The sequence below is a fragment of the Zeus faber genome (genome assembly GCF_960531495.2).
Source record: "Zeus faber genome assembly, chromosome: 12".
NCBI lineage: Eukaryota > Metazoa > Chordata > Actinopteri > Zeiformes > Zeidae > Zeus > Zeus faber.
Window position 1 is genome coordinate 8,831,864 of NC_137196.1, and position 24,444 is coordinate 8,856,307.

The 24,444-nt window shown below is 43.9% G+C and overlaps 1 protein-coding gene across 1 annotated transcript; it reads right to left on the bottom strand.

Moving 5' to 3' along the window:
* Positions 1–398: 398 nt before the first annotated feature.
* On the bottom strand, positions 399–21,054 carry crtc1a (CREB regulated transcription coactivator 1a; the record flags this gene model as incomplete). The annotated part of the gene is made up of 15 exons (XM_080011254.1): positions 399–604; positions 1,333–1,507; positions 1,882–1,965; positions 4,081–4,185; positions 5,308–5,394; positions 6,034–6,123; positions 6,221–6,369; positions 8,523–8,713; positions 9,897–9,940; positions 10,038–10,123; positions 15,894–15,988; positions 16,574–16,635; positions 16,851–16,988; positions 17,109–17,213; positions 20,929–21,054. 15 exons carry the CDS (start codon positions 21,052–21,054, stop codon positions 399–401), a joined length of 1,743 nt encoding a protein of 580 aa, XP_079867380.1.
* Positions 21,055–24,444: the final 3,390 nt, after the last annotated feature.

Here is a 24,444-nt window from a genome sequence, read left to right on the forward strand (position 1 = left end):
ACTAACTAATGACAGAACCGCGAGTGAAAACCCGTGCGATTCCTCCATCAGTCATCCAAAATCGAGCTTCAAGCTTCCCCTTGATCAAAATCAAGGCGGCAGCCTCAAAAAAGAATCCAATTCACGATGTTTCCCTTCCTCCCCCTCGGAGTCAAATGGTTTGTTTGTTGGATCTCGGAAACCTGGCGCCGCCACTCGTTCGACGACCCCCTGGTGCTCCACCCTGACTCGGTGGGCGTTTCAACACACACACACACACACACGCGCGCACACACACACACACACACGTACGCACGCACACGCACACGCACACACATACACATACACATACACTGACGCGCGGGTGGGGGTGGGGTGGGGTGGGGGTGGGGTGGGGTGGTGCGTTGGAATGGCGGCGGTTAGAGCCGGTCCAGGCGGAAGGCGTCCTCGGTGGCCGGGTCGGCCAGGACCATGTCCGGGTCGTTGAGCATGTGCAGCCCGTCCAGCGTCAGCGGGTCGATCTTCAGCTCGTCCAGCGGGAACTGGCCGTCGACGTCGAAGCCCACCTCCGCCACCAGCGAGGCCACCAGGTCCTTGGGCAGACCGGGGGGAGACTCCCCGCTCACTGCGGAGCGACAAGCACAGTCAGATCCAATGAGGACGTCGAGCCGGTCTTTACAGCCGTCGTCAATAATGAATGGAACATTTCAAGGTGAACTGAGATGTTAACAGGTCAGTTAGTACATTTGTCATAAACCCCATTTCCCTCTGCCTTTGCCTACTTTAATTCAGTGTTTAGGGGTGGCGAAAGATAGAGATAGCTATTCTGTTTTATTGAAGGGAGACCCGAGGTATGCTTAAAAACATTGTTGTGTTTTGGTATAACCCAAGCTGAACTGATCCCATTTAGCTAATGCAAATGCAACAAGGAAAAATGAAAGTGATATTTCTATCCACAGCGAAAGTTCAAGCCACATGCGGAACTCCATATTACTTTACATTGCATTTAGCAGACACTTTTATCCAAAGCGACTTACAATTATCCAAACACCGAAGGACGCAGCCATATTACTGAGCAAACTGCAATAGTATTGTGATAGCAATTTTTATAACATTGCAATAACTAGACTGTAGACACTGTAATAACTTAGTAATCCAAATTTGACCAAAAATGTAAGGTTGGTTTTTGGGCCATGAGGCCATGGGGCTGTTAAGTACTGTATCTGCTGAAATCTGAAGTTAAACAGATTCAACTGCTGAAGGGTGAAGATTTTCGGGGTTGGTTTGAAACGTTCGCAAAAAAATGACGTTAATAATGAACAAGTCTGAACGTGGACGACTGTGTTTCCGCACCTGTGAGAATGATGTTGGGGATGTTGCCGTGGCTGCTGTAGCCGAGCTGCCGGGGGTCCTGCAGGCTGCAGTGGCTGCCGGTCAAGCCCATCATGGCTGCCTGGGTGGAGCTGAGGGTGGAGGCCTGGTTGTACGGGCTGTTGATGGGGCTCTCGATCATGTTGAACTGCTCCAGCTGAGGAATGCAGCAGACGGAAGAAAACCACCCGCTAGGAACCAATACCCAAGCCTAACATCACTCATTTAGTCTAAGTGAGAGACAATGCAAAGCCAGACGGTCACTATCAAAAATGAACCCCCAACATGGTGATCAGGACCCTGACACGAAGCAGAAGGATCTTGCATTAATCTGAGGGCAGTTCCTTTTTTCTGCTAATGACCAATTGGCTGCACATTATCCTGCTTAATACACAGCCACTACCTAAATAAAACAATACATTAAGACAGAATATTATACATTGATTATATTAATATATTGATTTTTTTTGGGGTCGACCTCCGTCGCCACCGGGCTCTGACATTTAAAAAAATACCACTTGTCTGGCGCACCTGTTGTGAGAGATCGCTGGTCTGCCTGGAGGTGAGCTGCTGGTCGTAGAAGTCTGCAAAGACACTGCCCAGTATGGAGTTGTGCTGTTGACAGAAACAGACCGCCGCTTGTTAAAGCACAACGCTAATACTCGTAATCTACACCAAGTCGATACAGGGAAGGAGAAGACGGTTTGATCAACGGAAAAACAGAAAGGGCCACGGCCACATCACAAAGCCCTGCCACACAGGACCTGGATAACACAACAGCAGTTTTGGTGTTTATATTTAAGTATACTGACAAATTTGTTCACAAACCAGGATTTCTATGTCATTTTTATAATGCCGAACCATAGAAATGGTTGTGCACAGTTGTTGTAAAAGTAACATAAAATAGAATAAGAAAAATATTCTAAGTCTTCCAACGATGTAACAATCAATGAAAGTTTTAGGGTGGTTTGATACAATTTTTAAGTATATATTACATGAAAAGCAACTGCTTCAGATGAATGAATATATATGAATATACATTAATACTATATATATATATATATATATATATATATATATATATATATATATATATATATATAATAATCCTAACCCTATATAAAATATATATAATATATTTATATATATATATATATATATATATATATTTATTCTGATAAAAAATGCAGCACACTTAACACACCACATAACATTAATATATAACAGAAGTCTCTGATACCATCGTCCAGTGGGACAACTGTGTGTGTGTGTGTATGTATGTATATATATATATATATATATATATATATATATCAATTGTATTTAACAGGCTAGCCTCTGAAAAAAGCTTAAAAACGGAATGAAATTTATGGAAAAAAAAGAATGATATTGCTGTTACTGCACATTAACTCTTTTTTTGTCTCCAACTTTCGAGTCATCTGGTGTCGGCTAATTGCCGGGTAGATTATTCGGTTAAAATATCCGCACGGAATCGAGACTAGAAGTAATCGGATCATATTCCCGGCTAATGCTCCTCCCACTCGGAAACTGAATTATATATCTGCCTACGTCCCCGCGGGGCAGACTGGAATAATAGAGAGTGGCCTGTCGGTTCTGCTTTACCCGACGCGTAACCCCGGGACTGTAGCAAAACACACACACACACACACACACACACACACACACACACACAGACACACACACACACACACACACACACACACACACACACACACACACACACACACACACACTTGAACTCTAATGCCCTATTCCCATGCACTCCTCACTTCGCTTCCATAAACACATATCGATCGGCCCACATTCGAGCTGACAATTGAAGAAACCAGCAAACAAGAGTTCTTTCTGATTCCTCTGTCAAACCGCAGGTGTCAATTTAGGTCCATGCCAAAAATCAAATTAAATGTCAGGGTTACATGTGTGGCATGTTTATTGTCTAGGCCGTCAAGGACTTATTTACTCTATGGCTCCACATCTCCGATGCCCCGAACTCGGCCGACGTGTTTACCTAAGGACGGCTCCATTCGTTCATCTCGCATTACAGCGACACCCTGGAAGCTTCGGGTCAGTTTGTTTTCACGGGTGACCACAAATCAAGCCCAAACACATGCTGACAAGGGCGAAGCCATCTCCCTTTTCCAATTTCCCCACAAATCATTTCCCAGCTGCCAGTCTCACGGCCAAAACCTCCCACAGGTTGGCAAAGAAAAAAAAACCCACTGGAAACCCTGATGAAAAAAGACACAAACTGAGTCTGATCGGGAGACTTGATGAGGGAGGATACGGCGTGTGGGGGAGGACAGACATCACAGAAGCAGCAGCAGCAAAAGGAGGAGGGGGAGAAAGTTAGGTGGACAACGACATCGCGAAGACATCCACAACAGCGGGTGTTTGGAGACATCAGTGTCCAGACCTGGGCAAAATGGCGTGAAAAAAAAATATTATCCATGTCTATACGTTAGGTTTCCCATGACATACTAAAAAGTGAATTTACATCAACACCACCCCCCTCCCCCCACAAATAAATAAAAAACAAAAATCTTTTTTTTTTTTGCCCAGATCTGCTGCTGGTGGTGGTGGTGGTGGCGACAGCGGAGCAGCTGAGGTGGGCGGCCGGAGGGTCGGAGGGCTGACCGCCGGCAGCGACCACAGAGCCACGACGCACGGGGAAGCTTACGGACGCTTATACAGGCCCCGGGCGGCCCTTACTTGAGGGGAGCCTCCGGGTGAGAAGCCTTGGGCGGAGACGGGGGAGGTCGGAGACTGATTGGCTGATGATCCGACCCTACTGCGGTACTGGCGGAGGGAAGGCGCCTGATGCAAAAAGGGGGACACGGCTCCGGTTATTCAGCGGCGGGAGGTTCCGTACGCTGGCGGGACAATGTCTTCTTATCGAATGTGTGTGTCCAGCCAACTCTTCTGATTGCGTGTCGCTGTAGTTTGATTTAATGGCGTTAGGAAATGAACCTTATCTGAGCTGGGTGCAAAAGCAAAAATCCTACTCCCGGCGTCACTTCAATTAGAGAATTGGAGGGGGGCGGCGTGACTTGATGGAATTATGAATGAAATGTAAATCGACTGTAAATATAAATGAATGAAATGCAGCTGAGGCTACCTGGATTTTGTGTGAATTACAGACTCTGGGTCAAGGCAGAGATCCGATACCGTACGAGTACGTGAATGATAAATTAACAGCGGCAGCCATGCACGGGAGCTGAGTTCGGAAAGGAGGAAGAAGAAGAACAAAACGTCTGTAAATGGCCTTTCTAAGAACCTTTCCAAGGAATTCAAAAAAGTGCAACGGGTGAAAGCAACCGCTGCTCAGTGTCCTTTTATTTCTTCTTTTTAGTCGTCAGAAGTAAAACCAAGAAAGTTGAGGCACGAGGTGATTTATACCAGAGAGGAACAACATCAGAGGAACCTGGAGTGCTTGTCAGAAAATCAAACTATTAAAGGAGAATTCCAGCACTTTTTTCCATTGGGATTCAACCTGAGTGATAGGCATCAGAATCTTTTAAGCGGATTCCAGTATTGAGAGAACAGCTTCAGCTGCAAATCTAAAGATCGTAGAAGAGCAAAAAGAGCTTTTTTTTTTTTTTTTTTGGTTTTCCACTAGTGCCGCAATTCGCGATGACGAAGACCTCCGAGAAGGACAGGCAGTGGCTGAAACGTCGCAAAGCATCGGGAGATGGAGTTCCTGAATCCCAATGATGAGAAAAAATAAGGTTCAATTAAAAAATAAATATCGGAGTGATCCTTTAGCTGACTCAAGTCGCTCTTATGACTTCAAAGCAAGCAAGAGCACAAGCCGCAACATTATTCATCTATTTATAGATAAGGCATCAAAATATTGGGAAGATAAAGCGGCTGTGTGTGTGTGTGTGGGGGGGGGGGGGGGGGGTATTTTTGGGGAGAACAGCAGGCAACGGCACTCACCGCGTTGATGTCCATGGTCTGGCTGTCCGGTGTGGGGGCGGAACTCTGGTTCTGGACCAACGAGGACAGCTGCACCAGCCCCATGTGCTGGAGAGGAGAGACAACGCACACACAGTCTGACACAAAATCGGATTTGCCCTTACTCCTTACTTTTGCTTAACAGTATCCATTTAGGGGCGCTTTGGTGGAAACAGATTAGGCCTAATCTTGGGCTAAATCACACTTTTAGCCTGGGAGAACTCAAACGGCCTTTCTAAGTGATGGTTTAAAATAGTCTCAGACTTGCCTTAGTCTTGGTTTAAAAAAACCCCAACTGATTCCGAGAAGGAAGATTAGAGCTAATCTAGGTCTAAGTGAAGGCTTTAATTAGACCCTGCCAGACGCAGGTTTATTTTGGGATTAATGGATGTGGGACTCCAGGTCAACCATGACAGTAGAGAAAATAGATTAAGCAACATCTCAGAAAGGCATCTAACTGCCTTATATGGCTCTTGTAATGGGAACAGTCTCCAACCTCTGGATATCCAACACCAGTATCATACCCAGTGCAAACTAAACTGTGATGTACAGATGTATGTAATACTTATGTCCAAATATGCCTTTTCATGAGGATAGACGCAAAGCACGAATAGCTTTCTTGCACGGTCAATTATCCCTTAAATACTATTCCGTCAAAGGGACGGTTGGAAACGGATGCAGAGATAATTTAGAGTACTACTCCCTTACTGGCTGGCTCTGGTGTGACTGGGAGGAGGGCTGCTGGCCAAAGGCGTACTGGGAAAGCTGCTGCTCCAAAGCCATGGCGTTGATGGCCGCCTAGACGGGAGGCAGAAACAGACATCATCACCGGTTGTTTTTTTATTTTTGTTGTGAATATTTTAAAAAGTTTAGACACTGTAGGCACGTATCCTACCTGAGAGAGTGTGAGTGGGGGAGACAGAGCGGGGGTGAGCTGCAGCGGCTGATGTTGGCTGGAGTCTCCCACATTGAGGATGAGTGGAACCATGTTGTCCTGCACCTGCTCCACTGTCATGGCCACCGGGGGCTGAGTGACGCTCAGTCCTGCTGGAGTCACACAATGGTTAGAAGAAACTTAGTGGAAACTTGTTATGCATTTTGAACTCTTGACAGGGAATATCAGATGATTAAAAATAGGGCTGTTAGTGATTAACCGTTTTACCGTTAACTGACAATAAGAATTTTGACCGATTAATACTATCAGATGAACAGTAAAAAAATAAAATAAAAAATGAAAAAGGAAAAAAAGTTTATTGCATGGTAAAAGAGAAATAGGGAGGTACAGTCCATTAAATGTATGGGGGACTTATTTAGTCTCTGTCTGATTATTATTAATTATTTCTAGGGCTGTACCCGACTCCGAATTTTGTCAGTCGAATCGGATTCGGCTGTTCAAAACAACTAAAAACACACTGTTTTTAATTGTTTTATTTGGAGGAATGGCTCCAAATACGGAACGGCTCCACGTCTCACCGCGAACGGGAAGTATGGAGAGCTGTGTTTATGTATAAAATATATTCATAATTCCCCTTATTTATAATTGTAATTTCTAAAGCCCAATAAAAAAAAAAAACTTTTTATCAGGGTGATCCCTTTCAACCTGTCCTACCCTGTCTGCCTCCGGAGAAGGAACGTTCTCCTCCCGTTCTACCTCTCCCTGTCCGCTCGCTCCCTCTAGCTCCACCCCTAACTGTCAAAGAAACCCACTATTTGTGCTTTATTTGGATACGGCTCCACCCCTACCTCACGGCAATCTTACTGCTTCCATTCCCACATCATACTAGGTCGAGAGTGAGAACATTTACGGAAGGACTTTTACGGAACATCGAGACAGGACCCCTTTCCCAGATGACGCCAATACGGAACATTGCCAGTAGATTTATGACTTAAAGTGCAAGTAGGAAAAGGGCTTTAGCAAATCAAGGGTCATATCAGCCAGCAAGCTAAGTGAAAACAAATGCTCCCTCGTCCGATGTGCTGTGGGGGTGGTGTGGTTTGAGCAGCCACCCCTGTCTTGGGTCTAGGTGATTGGGCCCGGGATCGGCGTGGCTGTACACCTGTTGCTCTTTAGAGTAACCAAGCAACAGGTTAAACCTCCATCCCCACACACACACTGGAGAGGAGCTCTGGTCATGACGTGTCCATCTGCGCCGAGCTTGTTCCACCGAGCCCACTCCCTACAACAAACTGCTCTCCCGACAACATCGTGTGGCAGGCGAAACTGCCACATCCGTGTTCAGAGTTGCCAGGTCTGTGGTTTTCCCACGGAATTGGGCTACTTTTTAAGTTTTGTTGTTTTTTTTTGTCTGCAGGCGGGGTAGGCTGGGTTGCTACTAAACTAGCACAGGCGTCTCCCAGAGATCCACAACTAGAGCAGCGTGTTGGAGAGCGACGACCACAGCGCCTCCGGCAGTGACGCTGCCCCCTCTCCACCTGCACCTGCTACCACGGATGAAGACCAACACCCGGGGCCATATTTACAACAAACGTTTTCCGACATCAGAGTTGTCTGGCTTTTTCTCTCCACAGCATTTACTTTTACTATTTAAACTTAAGTACCTTAAATATCAGCCACTTTAAGACTTGTACTCAAGTAGTATTCCAATGAGTGACTCACTTTTACCGCTGCTTTTAAGACTAAGTAAGAGTGTGGTCTGTAACACTTGAGAACACAAAATGTCGGACTCTGAACATGACAAATTTGTCAATTGAAGGCTGACAATTTGGAAACCCGAATGTGTGAATGTGGAACGACCGACTTAGGTCGTTGAGATGCCACTGCTGCCGTTGCTGCATGCTACGCCCAAAAGATTTTGTTTTGGAAAAGTCTTTACATCGAATTGGTGAAATTGGAGCATTAATTGGCAGCGACAGACTTGGCATTAGAGCTGTCACAATCGTGAAATTTTAGTTGGCAAATAAATGTATTTTTTGTTCATTGTATGTCAATAGCAGACTTAAAGCCTACAATAGTGGATAAATACACATCCATCCTCTGAATAAGAGCCATTTAATAAGGTGGACAGTTTATACGCCTCAACTCAACTTATGGAAACTCAACTAATTCCTTTCAATTTGAAGACAATAATACATTTTTTGTACAAAATGTAATTTCTAGTTTGCAGGGAGCCATAGAAACAAGAGCACTTAAACAACCACTTGGGCGTTATCAAATGTACTAAGCGCCGGTGTGTCACCTTGCTTGTTGCTCAGGTTCCCCGTCCTGTTGGAAGCGCTCAGCGGGGCGCCGCCAGTGTCGTCGGCGTCCAGCGGCGTGGGCAGTGGAGGAGGGAACTGGATGTTGGTCAGGTCAGGCAGCGAGCCGCCGGTGTTGTGGACCGCCGGGATCAGCGAGACGGTCAACTCCTGGTCTGGAGACGGGTATATGCTGCACAGCGACCAGAGAGACCGGTCGACACAAAGATATAACATATAGACCACTTGTAAAGTGTTTCAAGATGGTGAACAGCTATAAATGAACAATGTGGCTTGAACTGCACTGGGTTCATTTTTCTAAAATATTTGATATCATTACATCTGGAAACTGGACGCTTTAGTTCTGTCCATTTCAGATGATTGGCAATCAAATGTAATCGGGTCAATGACACGACGCTCGTTTATTTGTTGTGTCCGAATCAATTATCATTCAAGTAAATGACATGCTAAGACACCATGTGTGTAAAATACAAACAAAACATATATTTTAAACCACTTTTTTGACGTTCATTAATTTTCGGAGTGTTGTGGCTTACAATTTCTAGAATGTCAGGCGCCGCAACCTGACAATTTAAACAAATCGACCAATTATGTCAAAAATCGAACAAACCAAGTCTTTAAACTTAATAGCGATACAGGAATAAACAATAGTATATCAACTGTATGTACATATATATATTTTTTTTCCTCCAGCCTTTTCACCCAATTTGGTTCATCTACTGTAAATAAAGACATATTTTAAGTTGTATTGACATAATGCACTATGATACGAACATATGAGTACTTATCATACCAATGTATGATACCAATATAACATACCAATATAAAAAAACTGTACATGTATTCACTAATAACACAACTTTTTATTCTGATTCCTTACAGCTATGTTGCATGTGGTTGAATTTAGAAAGAGTTCGAGGTTGCTCCAATGGTTGATGGCTGTTTCTAGCCTCTCATGTAAGTCGCTTTGGACAAAATCGTCTGCTAAATGAATAAATGTCAAATGTAAATATGAAGACGAGTCCTTAAAGTGAATCCCTCAAATCCCTCAAACTCAAAGTATTAAAGTCAAAGTCATTTTATATCCTCAAGGAGAAACATGCAAAAAAATAAAAAATACATTTAGGGCACTCTGAGGACTTTGGATTGCTAACTGTCATATTTTTTCCCCGTAGCGGAAGTTACTATTGCCGTGTCCGGCCACGTTCCGCCAGCGAGCGCTATGTGACTCTGGGCAAAATGTAAGAAAATAGAACGCCAGAATAAACCTGCTAATAACAACGTGACACCATATCAGCCTCCTCTGGCGTCATTATCATTATGTCACGCTCGTCATTGGAGAACAAACTACTCACTTGATTCCTGGGACTTTACAGGGCTTGGATCTCGTCATAGCGTTCTGAAAAGGGGAACAGACCCGTTCCCATCAGTTAAGAGTGCACGCCAAAAGTTAAAATGTGTCAACAAAACCTCCCCTGGGGGGAGACGGGTCTCACCTTCTTGCAGTCCCAAATCTGTTTTTGTCCATTTTCGTCCACTTCCTGTTTGACCGCGTCCGACCCTGGAACCGTGAGCAGGAGAACTGCAAAGAGAAGAGCAGTATTACGTTATCAGAATCAGTTTATTCCATCAGATACATTTACGTTACTAGGAATTTGTCACGGTAAGGTTTTGTGCGTTTCTCCCCAGACAATTAGTATTTAAAAAAAAAAAACACGCTTAACAGTCCGAAAAAATAGAGAATAAAAAAAATAATTACAATAAAACAGAATAAAAATTGAAGTAAAAAAATAGAAATTAAATTGTCACATATATACAAATAGCCAAAAATACAATTACAAAACAGAAATAGTCAGATGCATAAAAATATAGAGAATATACAAAACAAAATGCAACACTATGCACATTTATAAGCCCCTTTTACACAGCCTGTTCAAGGCGGGAATGTTGCGCCGTTATTCCACCTTGCCGTTCTGTGTAAAAGGTACGAAGACAGAATCGGAAAGCATTGTTGATCCGCAGCAGAGGTAGTCACAGAGGGGAAACGGGTTCCGTAATTCCGTCTGTGTAAAAGGCACAGTCGTCGTGCCAGGACAGGGCTGTGATCTTGTCATTACCAAGTTTTTTTGGTCGGCTGGTCGCAGTAAAAAAACGTCCATTCAGGAGCTGCGCCTTGTCAAAATGAACCTTTAAAGCTATTATGGCTGCATTCCTCTATAATTCCATTCAAATTTGTATGCTTTCTTATTTTTAATAGTCAAAGATATTGAGTATCAAAAATAAATTAAGATACATTTTTTAACACTCATATTTGGAACTAGGGGAGGGGGGAGGCGGTGTTATGCACACGGTTTGCTGCAGCTCTGCAGCAGTTTCACACATTCGCCTCCTTTACGGAGAAGTTCCCAAATGGAGAAACAATCCCAAAAACTTCTAAAAGTCTTGTCAGAGCCTGGAGCATGGATTCTGTTTCCACATTAGATGACTGTTATACGGATACGGTACGGTGCGCTCCGATGCCATTGCAGCGGTACAGGGCAGGCACAACCTCACAGCTCTGCTGTCAGCAAGTCAGTACCGTCCTCACCTGAGGCTAGAGCGTTTATTAAATTAAATTATTTTAAATAATATGTTCATTAAAGCAGTGTGATTGTCCTCAATCGTATGTTATATGTCACACCAGAGGCCCAGGCTGTCACGCCCCCATGATCACGGCATTATACCGGAAAGCCAGCATAGAATCCCGGCCCACGTGTACTCAATAAGCATGTTCATAAAGAATTGCATAAAAACTTAATTCCATTAAAACAATGGTCCCAAACATTGGTACAAGGTTGTATGAAACACGTCCGCTCTCCCTTTAAACAAATCCGTGGCTCAGCCCGAGAGTCAAAAAGCTGAATCTCCGAAATGCCTTAAATGATGTAAAATTCATCAAAGAAAAAAAAAAACCATCCAATTTGTGAAGACATTAAGTGCAGGCGTTCATCGGACTGGGAAGCACATGGATACATCCTCCACCCCCCGTCCACTTCTCCTCTTCTGCTCACAAGTCATGTCCCTCCTCTGTCTTCAAAGCTCCGTTCTGAACCCTTTTATCTCACACTGGAGGGCATTCGGGCTCAACAATGACGAGAAGATGGCAAAAAAAAAGCAGAATTCATAAAAAAAAAAGCAAACAGCAGCGATGTGAACCCTGATCTCTGATAACTCAATAATGATAACAAAATATAGCTGCAGGCAGCAATACAGGGTAGTCGGCCCTTCGTTAAAGTTCAATGGACGAGTGTGCTTTGGCTCTGTGTTCCAGTGTATTTTGTGACTGCAGAAGTTCATTTGTTCCGGCCTGGTTACAGTGTAATTCTATGATCGGGTGGTATTTGCAGCTTTGGGTTGATTTCCTACGCTGCAACTAACAGCTCTGTAACGTCTATAAATTCTGACAGTGGTCTGACAGTTTTTATTTTGTAGGTTTTTATTGTTGTATTGTGTAACTTACTCTGGTGCGTGTCAGTTGTCCTCAGAAGCATATATTAATTTATGACGTTTAACACACTGCACTTTGTTTAATCTAATTGTCTTCTGGTAATAATTTGACTTAAGGCAAACCTGCCTTCTTTTTTCTCACTCCATACAAAATGTGCTACTACCGCATCCCTACAACTTCAAGGTCACCCAGAAAGCCTCGTTATACCATACACCGATGCATTCCGGGTAACCTCAGGTCCCTGCAGCAAACATCTTCTGCAAAGACCTCCTTCTCTGTTGGCTTATAGTTCAAGTTCAAGTTCAAGAGATTATTTGTCACATACATATACATACGGTCATACATATATGGAATTGTCGATCTGCAGTTAACAAGGCAGACTTCATTTCTGGTCATGCCAACCACCTCTCCTTGGAGCTCCTTGCTCTCACTGAGACATGGATTAAACCGGAAGATAGCGCAACCCCGGCTGCACTCTCCACAAACTACACATTCTCCCACACATCCAGACCATCTGGCCGTGGTGGTGGGACTGGCCTGCTAATTTCCAACACATGGAAATTTAATCCACTGCTGCCTTTAAACAACTTTGCCTCCTTTGAATATCACGCCATCCTGGTGACTGCTCTGGTGAAAGCCAATGTGGTCTTCATCTACCGTCCACCAGGACAACTAGGTGACTTCCTTCCTTCCTGAGCTTGACACCCTGCTGTCATCAATTCCTGAGCATGAGTGTCCCATGCTCGTCCTCGGAGACATGAACATCCACTTGGACAGTGCGAGCTCGGCTGACTTCCTGTCTTTGGTTCGCTCATTCGACCTAAGACAGGTCCCGACTCCACCGACTCACAAGGCTGGCAAGAGCTTTATCTCATTCTTGCTCGGAGCTGCACCACGGACAACCTAAGGGTCACTCCTCTTCATCTCTCTGACCACTTCTTCATCCACTTCAATGTCCAGCTACCAAAACAACCCCCCACCTCCACACCCATGGTTACCCCCCACCCATGACCACTTCTCCTCTGTGCTCTCCTCTTCTCTTCCGCCCCATGGCACATTCTCCTCTCTGCAGGTTAATGATGCCACTGACTCTCTCTGCTCCACCTTGAGCTCATGTCTGGATAGCCTGTGTCCACTATCCACCAGACCTGCTCGATCAACCCAGTCGCACCCTTGGCTGACTGACACCCTCCGGACATCGCGCACTGACCTCAGAGCAGCTGAGAGGAAATGGCACAAATCCAAAACAATTGAGGATCTTGCAAGCTACCAGACACTGCTGTCCTCCTTCTCTTCCAGCATCATGCTGCCAAGAAGGCCTTCTTCAACGATAGGATCAACGGTGTCACAGACACACGTAAGTTATTCGCCACCTTCAAGTCTCTGCTTTACCCTCCACCACCTCCCCCAGCTACTAACCTCACTGCTAACAAATTGGCAGCCATCAGCAGCCAATTCACTAAACAACTTACTCACGACCTGTCTCCTCCAGCCCTAGGCTCATCGTTCCCTGTTTTCACCCCCCTCGCTGAAAGTGAGGTATCTAAACTACTAACATGTAGCCGTCCTACTACCTGTCCGCTAGATCCGATCCCACCTAACCTCCTTCAAGCCATATCACCGACCATCACCCCAGTAATCACACATATGATTAATTCTTCCCTAACTTCCGGCACTTTCCCTTCCGCTTTCAAAGCGGCCGCACTGCTGCTCAAAAAACCCTCACTCGATCCCAATCAAGTAGAAAACTATCGGCCGGTCTCTCTCCTCCCATTCCTTTCCAAAACCTTAGAGAGGGCGGTTTCTAGACAGGTAACAGAATACCTGTCAAGAAACAACCTTCTCGATACACTTCAATCTGGCTTCAAAAGTGGTCACTCCACCGAAACAGCCCTGTTGTCCATCACAGAGGCCGTAAAAACTGCTAGAGCTGCTGCCAAATCCTCGGTTCTCATTCTGCTAGACTTATCAGCTGCTTTTGACACTGTCAATCATTGCATACTCCTGTCCATACTCTCAAGTACGGGCATAAGGGGCAGTGCACTGTCCTGGTTCGAATCTTACCTTACTGGGCGCTCGTTCAGTGTGACATGGCAAGGCCAGCTGTCTGTGCCTAACAACCTCACCACAGGGGTGCCCCAAGGCTCGGTGCTAGGACCCCTCCTCTTTGCCATATACACGACCTCACTGGGCCCGATCATCTGCTCACATGGCTTTTCATATCACTGCTATGCGGATGATACTCAACTCTATCGGTCCTTCCCGCCCGACGACCCCACTGTCTCGACGCGGATCTCGGATTGTCTCGCTGACATATCCACATGGATGAAGGATTATCATCTTCAACTAAATCTGGCGAAAACGTAACTGTTGGTCTTCCCGGCCAAACAAGGTATTTATCACAACATTGATATTAAAATCTCTTGTTCCTACCAAGGCTGCAAGGAATCTTGGTGTCATTATCGATGACCAACTGACATTCTCGGACCATGTTGCCGCCGTCTCCCGGTCCTGCCGCTTCGCACTACTCAACATCCGAAAAGTCAGGCCGTACCTGACCTAATATGCCACTCAACTGCTGGTACAAACCTTGGTGATGTCCCGTCTCGACTACTGCAACGCCCTCTTAACAGGCTTGCCGGCCTGTGCAGTGAAGCCACTACAGATGATACAGAATGCGGCGGCGCGAATGGTGTTCAACCAGCCAAAGAGGGCACATGTCACTCCGCTGCTCATCGAGCTCCACTGGTTACCTGAAGCCGCTCGCATCAAGTTCAAGTCTCTTATGCTGGCCTACAGAGTGATTGCTGGGAATGCTCCCACCTACTTAAATGCTCTTGTAAAAGCACATGTTGCCCCCCAGATGCTGCGCTCATCAAATGAGCGTCGCCTGGCTCTGCCACGGCAATCCAGGTTATTCTCATTTGTAGTTCCACGTTGGTGGAACGAGCTGCGCAAAATGACCAGAGCAGGGACCTCCCTCTCTGTCTTTAAGAAGCACTACAAGACCCAGCTCTTTAGTGAGTACCTCCTCTCCTAACTTACAATTACTTAGCACTACTTAGCAGTATTTATTGTTACACTAATGTTGTTGTTACACTAATCTCTGTCGCAATGTAGCTTGAATGTTATTCTCCCTTGTAAGTCGCTTTGGGTAAAAGCGTCTGCTAAATGTAAATGTAAATGTAAATTTTTTCAAACATAATAAAGTTATTAGTAATAAAATAATACAGATTGCGATTGTTGGTCACAAACTTCTTCTCCATAATATGAACCGATCTGGATCAAACTTGGACGCCATGTTGGAACTGCTCGAATACACCTCTTATTCATTTTGTCTGTGAGTTCTTTGGATCCATGACATCCATAAAGTTCTGATGTCGGTTACGTCTCTACGTGCCGCCATCTTGGTGAAGTCCAGATTATTGACCAATCACTAGACTACAGTGCTATCACGTGACCTGTGCGTGCCGTCATTTACTCATGTGTGCACATTGCAGCGATGATAGAAAATACAGTTTTTTAATAAGTTACTCCACAATAATGGACCGATCTGGATCAAACTCGGACGACGGCATGTTGGAACTGCCCCAAATACACATTTTATTCATCTGTGAGTGCGTTGGATCCATGACATTCAAACACCACCGACGTCAGTATTTCATTAACAAAAACAATAGGACTCCCACCCCTTCAGGGCTGGACCCCTAATAATAACAACCACAAAACCCCCAAAAATGTATACCGTGGGCACAGTATTACAGGGAAAGGCTTACAGTTCAGAACCATGGTTGCTTGATACCATGGTATACCTTAAAAGGGTATACCTTCAAACAGTATACCGTTACATTCCCATCTGCGGTACCTCTTTTGGGCTGCAGCTCCTGCGAGCCTCCTGCGAACAACACCTGCTGGGCTGGAGTCAGCGTGCTCTGATGGAGCGCAGAGTCAGAGTTTGTCCTGCAGCACAGGAAATTATCATAGTAAAATTATAATAATAATAATAATAATAATAATAATAATAATAATAATAATAATAATAATAAAGGACAACATGTAAAGAAGCAGCGCATAAATCTGCTCTCAATCGACATTCAATCACAATGTTGCAGGTAATAGGAAGTGAAGTGCAAGTAACATTTAAAATAAGCCATGAAGTAATGTTCCCACACTAAAGTGTTCACTTCACACAGAATGCATAATCGCATCCGACAGTCGTTTTTTTCCAGTATAACAGCGAGTAGAGTCGTTTGATCAGCTGGACATTTACCATTTTCCATGAATAAAAGTGTTATTCCCGTTATAACTGTTTGCAAAGTGCGTAAAAATAATTAATACATACACACAATTAATTTTTATAAGAAGAAATCGATGGTGGTATATGGTACATGGTGACATCCAAGGTTAACACGCAGAATCAGACTCTCCTTAGGAATGAATGCACTTCCGGTTTGATCTTGTCGTTTGTCATATTCAATGTGAAGCAACCTTAAGATTCAGAGGAAACATTGGAAGAATATGGGCATGTGGGATATGTGTTTTTACCTCCTCCAGCTGGTATCGGCTGGCGGGGACAGATATACTGAGCCATATGGACAGCTGTCGATGTGAGATCTCAGGTTAAGAAAACCACACCCAGAGAATTAATTTCTTGGTGAATAAACGTCTATTCAATACCTGGACCGTAACAAGGAGCCACTTATGAACAACGTCTACCCCAAATGCACTAGAATATCGTTTCAAGTGGTCTATTACTGCCTCAGGGGAAAGGTAACAGACAGTATCAAAAATGTATTTGCACAATGTCATAAAAAAAGGATATTTGACGCCCATGTTTATCGACGGACAGGGGCTTCCGGTGCGGCGACGCGATTCGGTTCCGGTCCCGGTAGACTCTGTCCACCAGGCCGTGGTGCCGCGTTGTTCTGCTGGTGTCCAGCGCTGAATTTTGAAACAGCATCTGAACAGAGACAGCAAATGAATCACACAATATCAATTGTTAATAAACACAACAACAAAAATCTACCTTGCCACCAAGATAAAAATATATATTTAGTCGGCCTGCTACCTCAAAAGGCATATCAGCGGTGCTGCTCGTGATCTGGTTGACGTTTGGCAAAGACCCTCCGTAGTACTGTCCGCGATTCTGCCCCAACTGCAAGTACTGAGTCTTCTGCAACTGCAGCTGGGCGACATTAGAGATGAGAGAAGGTGAAACACAAGATAATAGCTGCGGGAAAATTGACAGCACCAACCAACCAACAAGGGAACCAGGATAGTCAATAACCTTTACTCAAAAAATAATGTTTACCTATACTAATAACTTCTTTTTTTGTATTTACTTTACTTTTTATTGTATTAAAAAAAAAAATTGTAATCCCTGTACCGCGTATGTATATGTACCTGGCGGAATAAACTCGTGATCAAATCAAGTCTGATTATGCCAGTAGGGCAGGCCAATTTGGAATAATTTATTAACATGACATATCCGTCAGGATAATCATGAATGACAGACAGACAGACCTTTATATATTTAAAATCCCATAATGTTCATCACATTAAACAATATGGAAGTTATGCACAGTGTTTTTTGTTTCATTAAATTACAATAAATACGTCTACAATGAAAAACACATTGTGTTGATTGATTTTTCTGGAGAGACAGGGAGCGGGTACGCACGGTGGATTGCGCAATGGTCAGCGGAGCGCATCTTGCGGAGCTCGGCGGCACAAGAAAAAAAAATCCAAAATACGTGATATTTACGGGCAAATAGAAAAACAGGTCATGATCATTTTCGACCTTACCTACACTCTCTGCCCCCAGAGAAGGAATGTTCTCCACCCGTTCTATCGGTCCCTGTCCGCTCGTTCCCTCGGGCAAGCAAAGGGCTTATTCCCAATGTCCCCGCATTGCAACTCTAACTCTAACTAAAAGACACGTCTAAGGTCTGAGTGGCATTTTTAAGATTTAAGATTTTAGAAATATTTGCACGAAATAAATATTTATAAAATCCCTCTATTTTTCCTTTGCCTATCCCATATTCGGATCCCCCCCTACTTTACGCGCTTCTTCCGGCAATGTTACTGCTTCTATTCACAACACAGCGGTACTGGCATTTGCCTGGAACTGTTACTCGGTCTTGAGGTGAGAAATTGCTGGAACAGATTTCCCGGAATATTGATCCCTGCTCCCATTCACACATGACCCCATGCAGGAAATGTTCCGGAACATTTCAGGGATAGATAGCATGTGTGAAAGGATCTTTAACATTTACCCATCCTTAAACTCACCGATCCCAAATAATTACTTCTATGCACGTGATCTCAGACAGCGACACTGGAGCCATGGTGGCTGCTGGATGTCTGCTTCATTAACCATCTGTCCATGAGCCATTGAGATGCAAGACCTTCGCAGACTTTGACGTTGGGGAATTGATGCGGAGGAGGAAGATAGATACGAGAGGTATTGTAAAATCTAAATTACAAATTCAATACTCAATTTACATGTATCAACATGGTATAAATTGAGGATCTTACACATTTAGTTAATTGTCTTGATGTCTAAAGCGTGCTTCACACCGAATACAACAAACAACAACAATTCCTGTGGAGAGTTGGATTTGCCATGTGGTCAAGGCTCTGGTATGCGTTCAAACTGTTCAACTCTTGTGACACGTTTCGGCCCGGCACTGCTACCGGAAGTTATGTCAGTCAAGTTTTGTTTTTTTTATTGGAATGGGGCTTCAGTAAATAAAATAATAAAAATTAAATAATGACATCATTAATATATGTTGTGATGCAAAACTTCCTCCGACGGCCACTAGGGGGAGGATCCGACTGTTGGATGTGAAGAGTCATTCGGTGTAAAGAAGGATTAAGATAAAACATTTTGGAAGTCCGGCATCAGAGATGACGAGTAACTGATCAAACCCCATCCCGCGGAACAGGATATCACAACACCCAGTAATCCCGGTTAGCACGGTCCAGCTTCTGCAGACAGCTGGATTTGCAAAGCTCAACTCCCAATGGTGTGGCCACAGCGTTTGTCCCCAAATCACCCCGAGTTCCTCTCCTCCATTAAGCAGCCCACGACTGGTGAAACTGATTTTTCTCCGCACGAGCCCGCCATTGAATTTTGTTGTCGTAAAAAAAAAAAAAAAGAAAAAGAAAAAAGAACCTGTTAATAAAAATCACTAAGCCTCCTCCATCTCTGGTTTATTTTGACAAGGGTCTATTTCCACAGGGTGTTCATTTAGAATTAAACAGATTCATATTTGCGCTATTGACAAAGGATTACGCAAAGTAACGTTTCGGGATGAGGACGGGGCAAACAACAGTCTATATAATTCCTTGATCACAGGCAGAAAAATGTGCAGACAGAGACAGCCAGGCACAATCGATTCTAAGTGATAGAGAAGGAAAGACAAGGAAACATGACAGAGACAGACGACCGGTAGAGGTATCCTGGGGAAACTTAGTCTGTGGCATTTTGCCTTTAAAGCTTTACTTTACTCTGAACTGCATGAGCTTCAGAACTTTTTGAAAACACCAAAAGTGTGGAAGGCGGCCAAAGCTTTTTGAACTGCTGTGCACTTTTCTGGGATAAATAGGAGACAGAAACCAGAAAGCAGGTCAGCTTCACAGCGTCAACAGCACATAAATCAGGTTTGCTTTGTGTTGAATAATGATTCACAATGTTTGAGCATGGAACGTTTACCACACAATTGGATATCTACGGCACAATTTCAGATCGGTTTAAAGTGGAAATCCATCACATTGTCTGTGTTGGTTGGATTACACTGCAAGCCCCAGAATTCCATTCAAAACTAGAGAAAGAAACGTTCCTCCAACATCCGGGTTTATCCTCATCTTCGTCACTGTCTTTTCTCGAAAGTTTGCTTCCTTCTGATCGAGTGATTTTAATTTCCTTCCACACTTGAGGTGGTGGGGATTGTTCTTTTTTGTGAACGTTCACACGTCCATATTGATAGTTTACTGACCACAACCAGCTACTATAGTTTATTAAATACACAGCGGCTGCCTTTCACTTCTTGCCTGTGCCCGATCTTAGCATTCTTGTAATGTTAACACTAAACAGTCGAGAATAGCACATGCACAATGCAAATACATGGAATGGCTTTTTCTTATAAAGTGGCAGCTAAATAAATATGCTATAAATATGACATATTTTCGAACAAAATAATCTTATGGTTTACAACTTTAATTTAGCGGGGGGGAACAGAAAACAGAATATACTTCATTTTTACTTCAATGTCAATTTCCACCATGGGTAGACTTCTGTTTATGGATAACACTAAAAATAATGAATCAAATCAGAAGCCTTTACTGTGGCTGTTGGGATTTATTTCGGCGGCCTGTGAACCTTGATGGTTTATAACCCGCATAATCTGCGGGATTTATCTCCCATGTCAGTGCCAGTTCCATTTCAGTATTAATGGGGCCCGGATACCTGTCTGACAAGTTCCCGAACCGCCGCTGCGTGGACCAATATGTCACACGCCTTATTGTGAAATAACAACTCGTTACAGTGGGTCGCGTCGATTTGACGCGGTCCAATTTCCACGCGCGCCCCTTCCTTCTCTTCCCCACTTGTCTGGGACGCGACCGTTCAACTTTTGGGACGAGGGCTGCAAGCCACGCAGCCTCGCGTCACGGTATCGGCGAAGAACACATCGAGTATTTCGCTCCCCCCCGGCGACCGCCGCGACAAACCGAGGCGGCGGTCGCGGCGCGCGAGGCGTCGTTTGTTATTGTTTACCTATCCCGCGCGCGCTGCGTGCGGTGCCGCGCGCTTCGGACGCGATATCTGACAGCTCGCGGGAGACAAACGGAGGATTAAAGGCACGCGGCTCAGTCCAAACAACGGAACAAGCCCTCACCCTGGCCGCCCGCGTAATGCTCAGGTCCTTCATCACTTCTTCGAACGCCGCCGTCTCCTCCGCCTGCTTCTGGTTGTGTAAAGCGATTTTCTCGCTGAATTTCCGCGGATTGTTCGGAGTCGCCATGTTTCGCTGCTCCGCCGCGCGCGCTCCCGCCCAACGAGCCGCTCCGCGTGCGTGCGCGCGCGCGCGTGCGTGGGGGCTCACGTTCCCTGCGCGTGGGCGGCGTAGCTGGCGCGCGCCGCCGCATCTGGATTGTGGAACAGCTGCGGCCTCGTTCTGTTCCACTTTTCGGGAGGCAGGAAAATAGAATTTTCGCCCCGGTTGTATTGTTGGGTTATTATGTCAACTCGTAGAGGTTTTATAAAAAAAAAAAAAAAATCTAAAAATCTAAAAAAAAAAATCAGTAATTCATTATAAACAATGAATTATAAACATTGTAATGATGAATTATATAAAAGAATAAATAAAATCCTTAAGAATGGAAATGAATGTTAATTATCCACATTAGTAAACTTTTCTTAGCGAGCAATATAAATGTATTACTCGTTAACTGCTAGAAATTATCTTCACAGTGTATCTATCTTCCCCTCTCTCTCTCTCTCTCTCTCCCTCTCTCTCTATATATATATATATATATATATATACACACACACTGTATATATACACTGTGTGTGTATTACTATAAATATACAACGATCAGCCACAACATTAAACCACCACTAATAAGCACTAATATTGTATAGTTCCCCCTCAGCTCTGACCATGGAGGCATGGACTCCACAAGACCTCTGAAGGTGTCCTGTGGTATCTGGCACCAAGACGTTAGCAGCAGATCCTTTAAGTGCTGTAAGTTGTGAGGTGGGGTCTCCATGGATCGGGCTGGTTGTTCCAGCACAGCCCACAGATGCTCCATCGGACCCTAACCCCGACCATCCACATGATGTAGAAGAAAACATGATTCATCAGACCAGGCCACCTTCTTTCATTGCTCCATGGTCCAGTTCTGATGCTCACGTGTCCATTGTAGGCGCTGTCGGTGGTGGACAGGGGTCAGATGGGCACTCTGACCAGTCTGGAGCTATGCAGCCTCATATGCAGCAAGCTGTGATGCACTGTGTGTTCTGACACCTTTCTATCATAGCAGCATTAACTTTTTCAGCCATTTGTGCTACAGTAGCTCTTCTGTGGGATCAGACCAGAGGGGTGAGACTTTGCTCCCCACACACATCAATGAGCCCATGGGGGCCCATGACCCTGTCGCCGGTTCACCGGTTGTCCTTCCTTGGACCACTTTTGGTAGGTACTAACCACTGCATACTGGGAACACCCCACAAGACCTGAGTTTTGGAGAGGCTCTGACCCAGTCGTCTAGTCGTCACAATTTGGCCCTTGTCAAGATCAAGTTCAAGTTCAAGAGTCACATGTATGTCACATACATATACATACGGTCATAAAGTTGCTCAGACCCTTACACTTGCCCATTTTTCCTGCTTCCAATACTGCTTCAGATCCTCTAAGGCCTCTTTGTGAGTGCATGTTACAGTTTGGTATTTGTGGGATAGGGTTACCGCTTCACATGCAAAGAAAAAATAGAGATGAATTATGTATAGCAATGGCATCAACATCATACGGGCCTAGCAGACATGTTAAAAAAAAACCAACAACTAAAATAATAGCGACATGTAAAGCTCTCCAAGGTTTCCAATTTCATCAACAATTATAGAGCAAGCCTCACCTTTGTTTATTTTGTTTGTTTGTACTAGTAAATGTACATGTCTACAGGGTTAAGTGAAAGAGTGAAACACACAATTCTGCAAATTCAGCAAAGCCTTTGGAATAAACTCGCGGTGAGTCAGAATGAACTCAGTCGCTCTTGCCATTCAGGAGAGCGAAACTTGGCTACAAGGGTTACCATGACAACCATTGAAGAAGAAAAAAAAGAAGAGGGGGACTCCAGGGCACGGGAAGAGTGGGAGACCGTGCACGGGATTATTGATACTGCTGCTGACTCAGAGTTTTTAACCTGAATAGGAAATACGCTTCAAATATGTCAAATAAATAAATATATAGATATAACATCAGTGTACATCCTGTACGCCCTCTGTTTTTGTTCATGCGAAAAGTCAGTATCAGCTGCAATTCTCCATTCTTATGAAAACATAACTCGGGCAACCTTGAGTGGAAGCTTCATGTCCACATGAAAAAATTTCAATTTAACACCTAAAAGTCTCATTGTGTTATGTCATTATCAGAAGAGATACATACTATTGTGTATTGTAAAATTGTGTTCATCCATGAATGAACTTCATACTTCTGGTTTGATATGGAACCCATTTCTGAGTTACAGAGATAGAGAATCTTTATTGGAGAAATATTTATGGAACTAAAAATAGATCTTTAACTGCCAGTGGTAAAAAAAGGATTAGAAAAATCAGTGTCTTCATACCCATGAATAATTAATCATTAATTGTAGGTCGGCACTTTATTTTATTTCATTATCATTCAGATTAAGATTACAACATATGAGGCCTCGTGTACTTTGTCATTGGGAACTGAAATCAACAACAGGGGGAGGTATTGGTCCTTGTAACAGATAGAGGCATAGGTATAGAAAGCCTACTTTAACCTCATTTGACGCACACACACACACACACACACACACACACACACACACACACACACATATATATATATAAGTAAGTACATGCAAATCAGAAAATACAGCAAATCATGGGCACTGCCGTTTACACTTACTGTATGCAGTTATTTTTGAAACATGCATATTAATTAATATTTGCCCCCGCTTAGTCTTGGCAGCTGTTTTCCATTTTAAGCAATCTTGCAGGAAACCTCTCACTTCAACACTCGCTGCCAAGTTCCACAATTTGAGAAAAACAGAACTTCAAAATTTGCATCCGTCAGAGACTACATGCAAGGGAGTGACTTAACACGACAGAAGATCCTTCAGACTTGTGAGAGCCTCATCTGGTAAGACTGATCTCTTCTCCTGTATTGGCCAAAATATTTCAAGATAAGATAAGGTAAGATAAGATAAGATAAGAGATGTGATGAGATAAGATAAGATGAGATCAGATAACATAACATAACATAACATAACATAACATAACATAACATAACATAAGATGAGGTAAGATGAGAAGATAAGATAAGATGAGAAGACAAAGTGAGATAATTAATCCCCAGTGGGAAATCCATGCAGAGGAGTTGACTAAATATTGTAGACTCAATATACTTTGTGACCTACTTTAGCTGTTTATTTATTATTAATGTGATGATTTATATGTTTTGCTCTGTATTGTTAACATGAAAAATGTCATTTCTATTATAATATATGATATTATACCATTATATCTTATAGATAATCTTTGAGGTAATAGCAGTATAATTAGTCTGGGTCTGTTTCCACTGATAGCATCCCATAGGTGCAGAGGCCTCAAGGATACAGATTAGCCTTCCCTGGATAACCACAGTGTGTGTGTGTGTGTGTGTGTG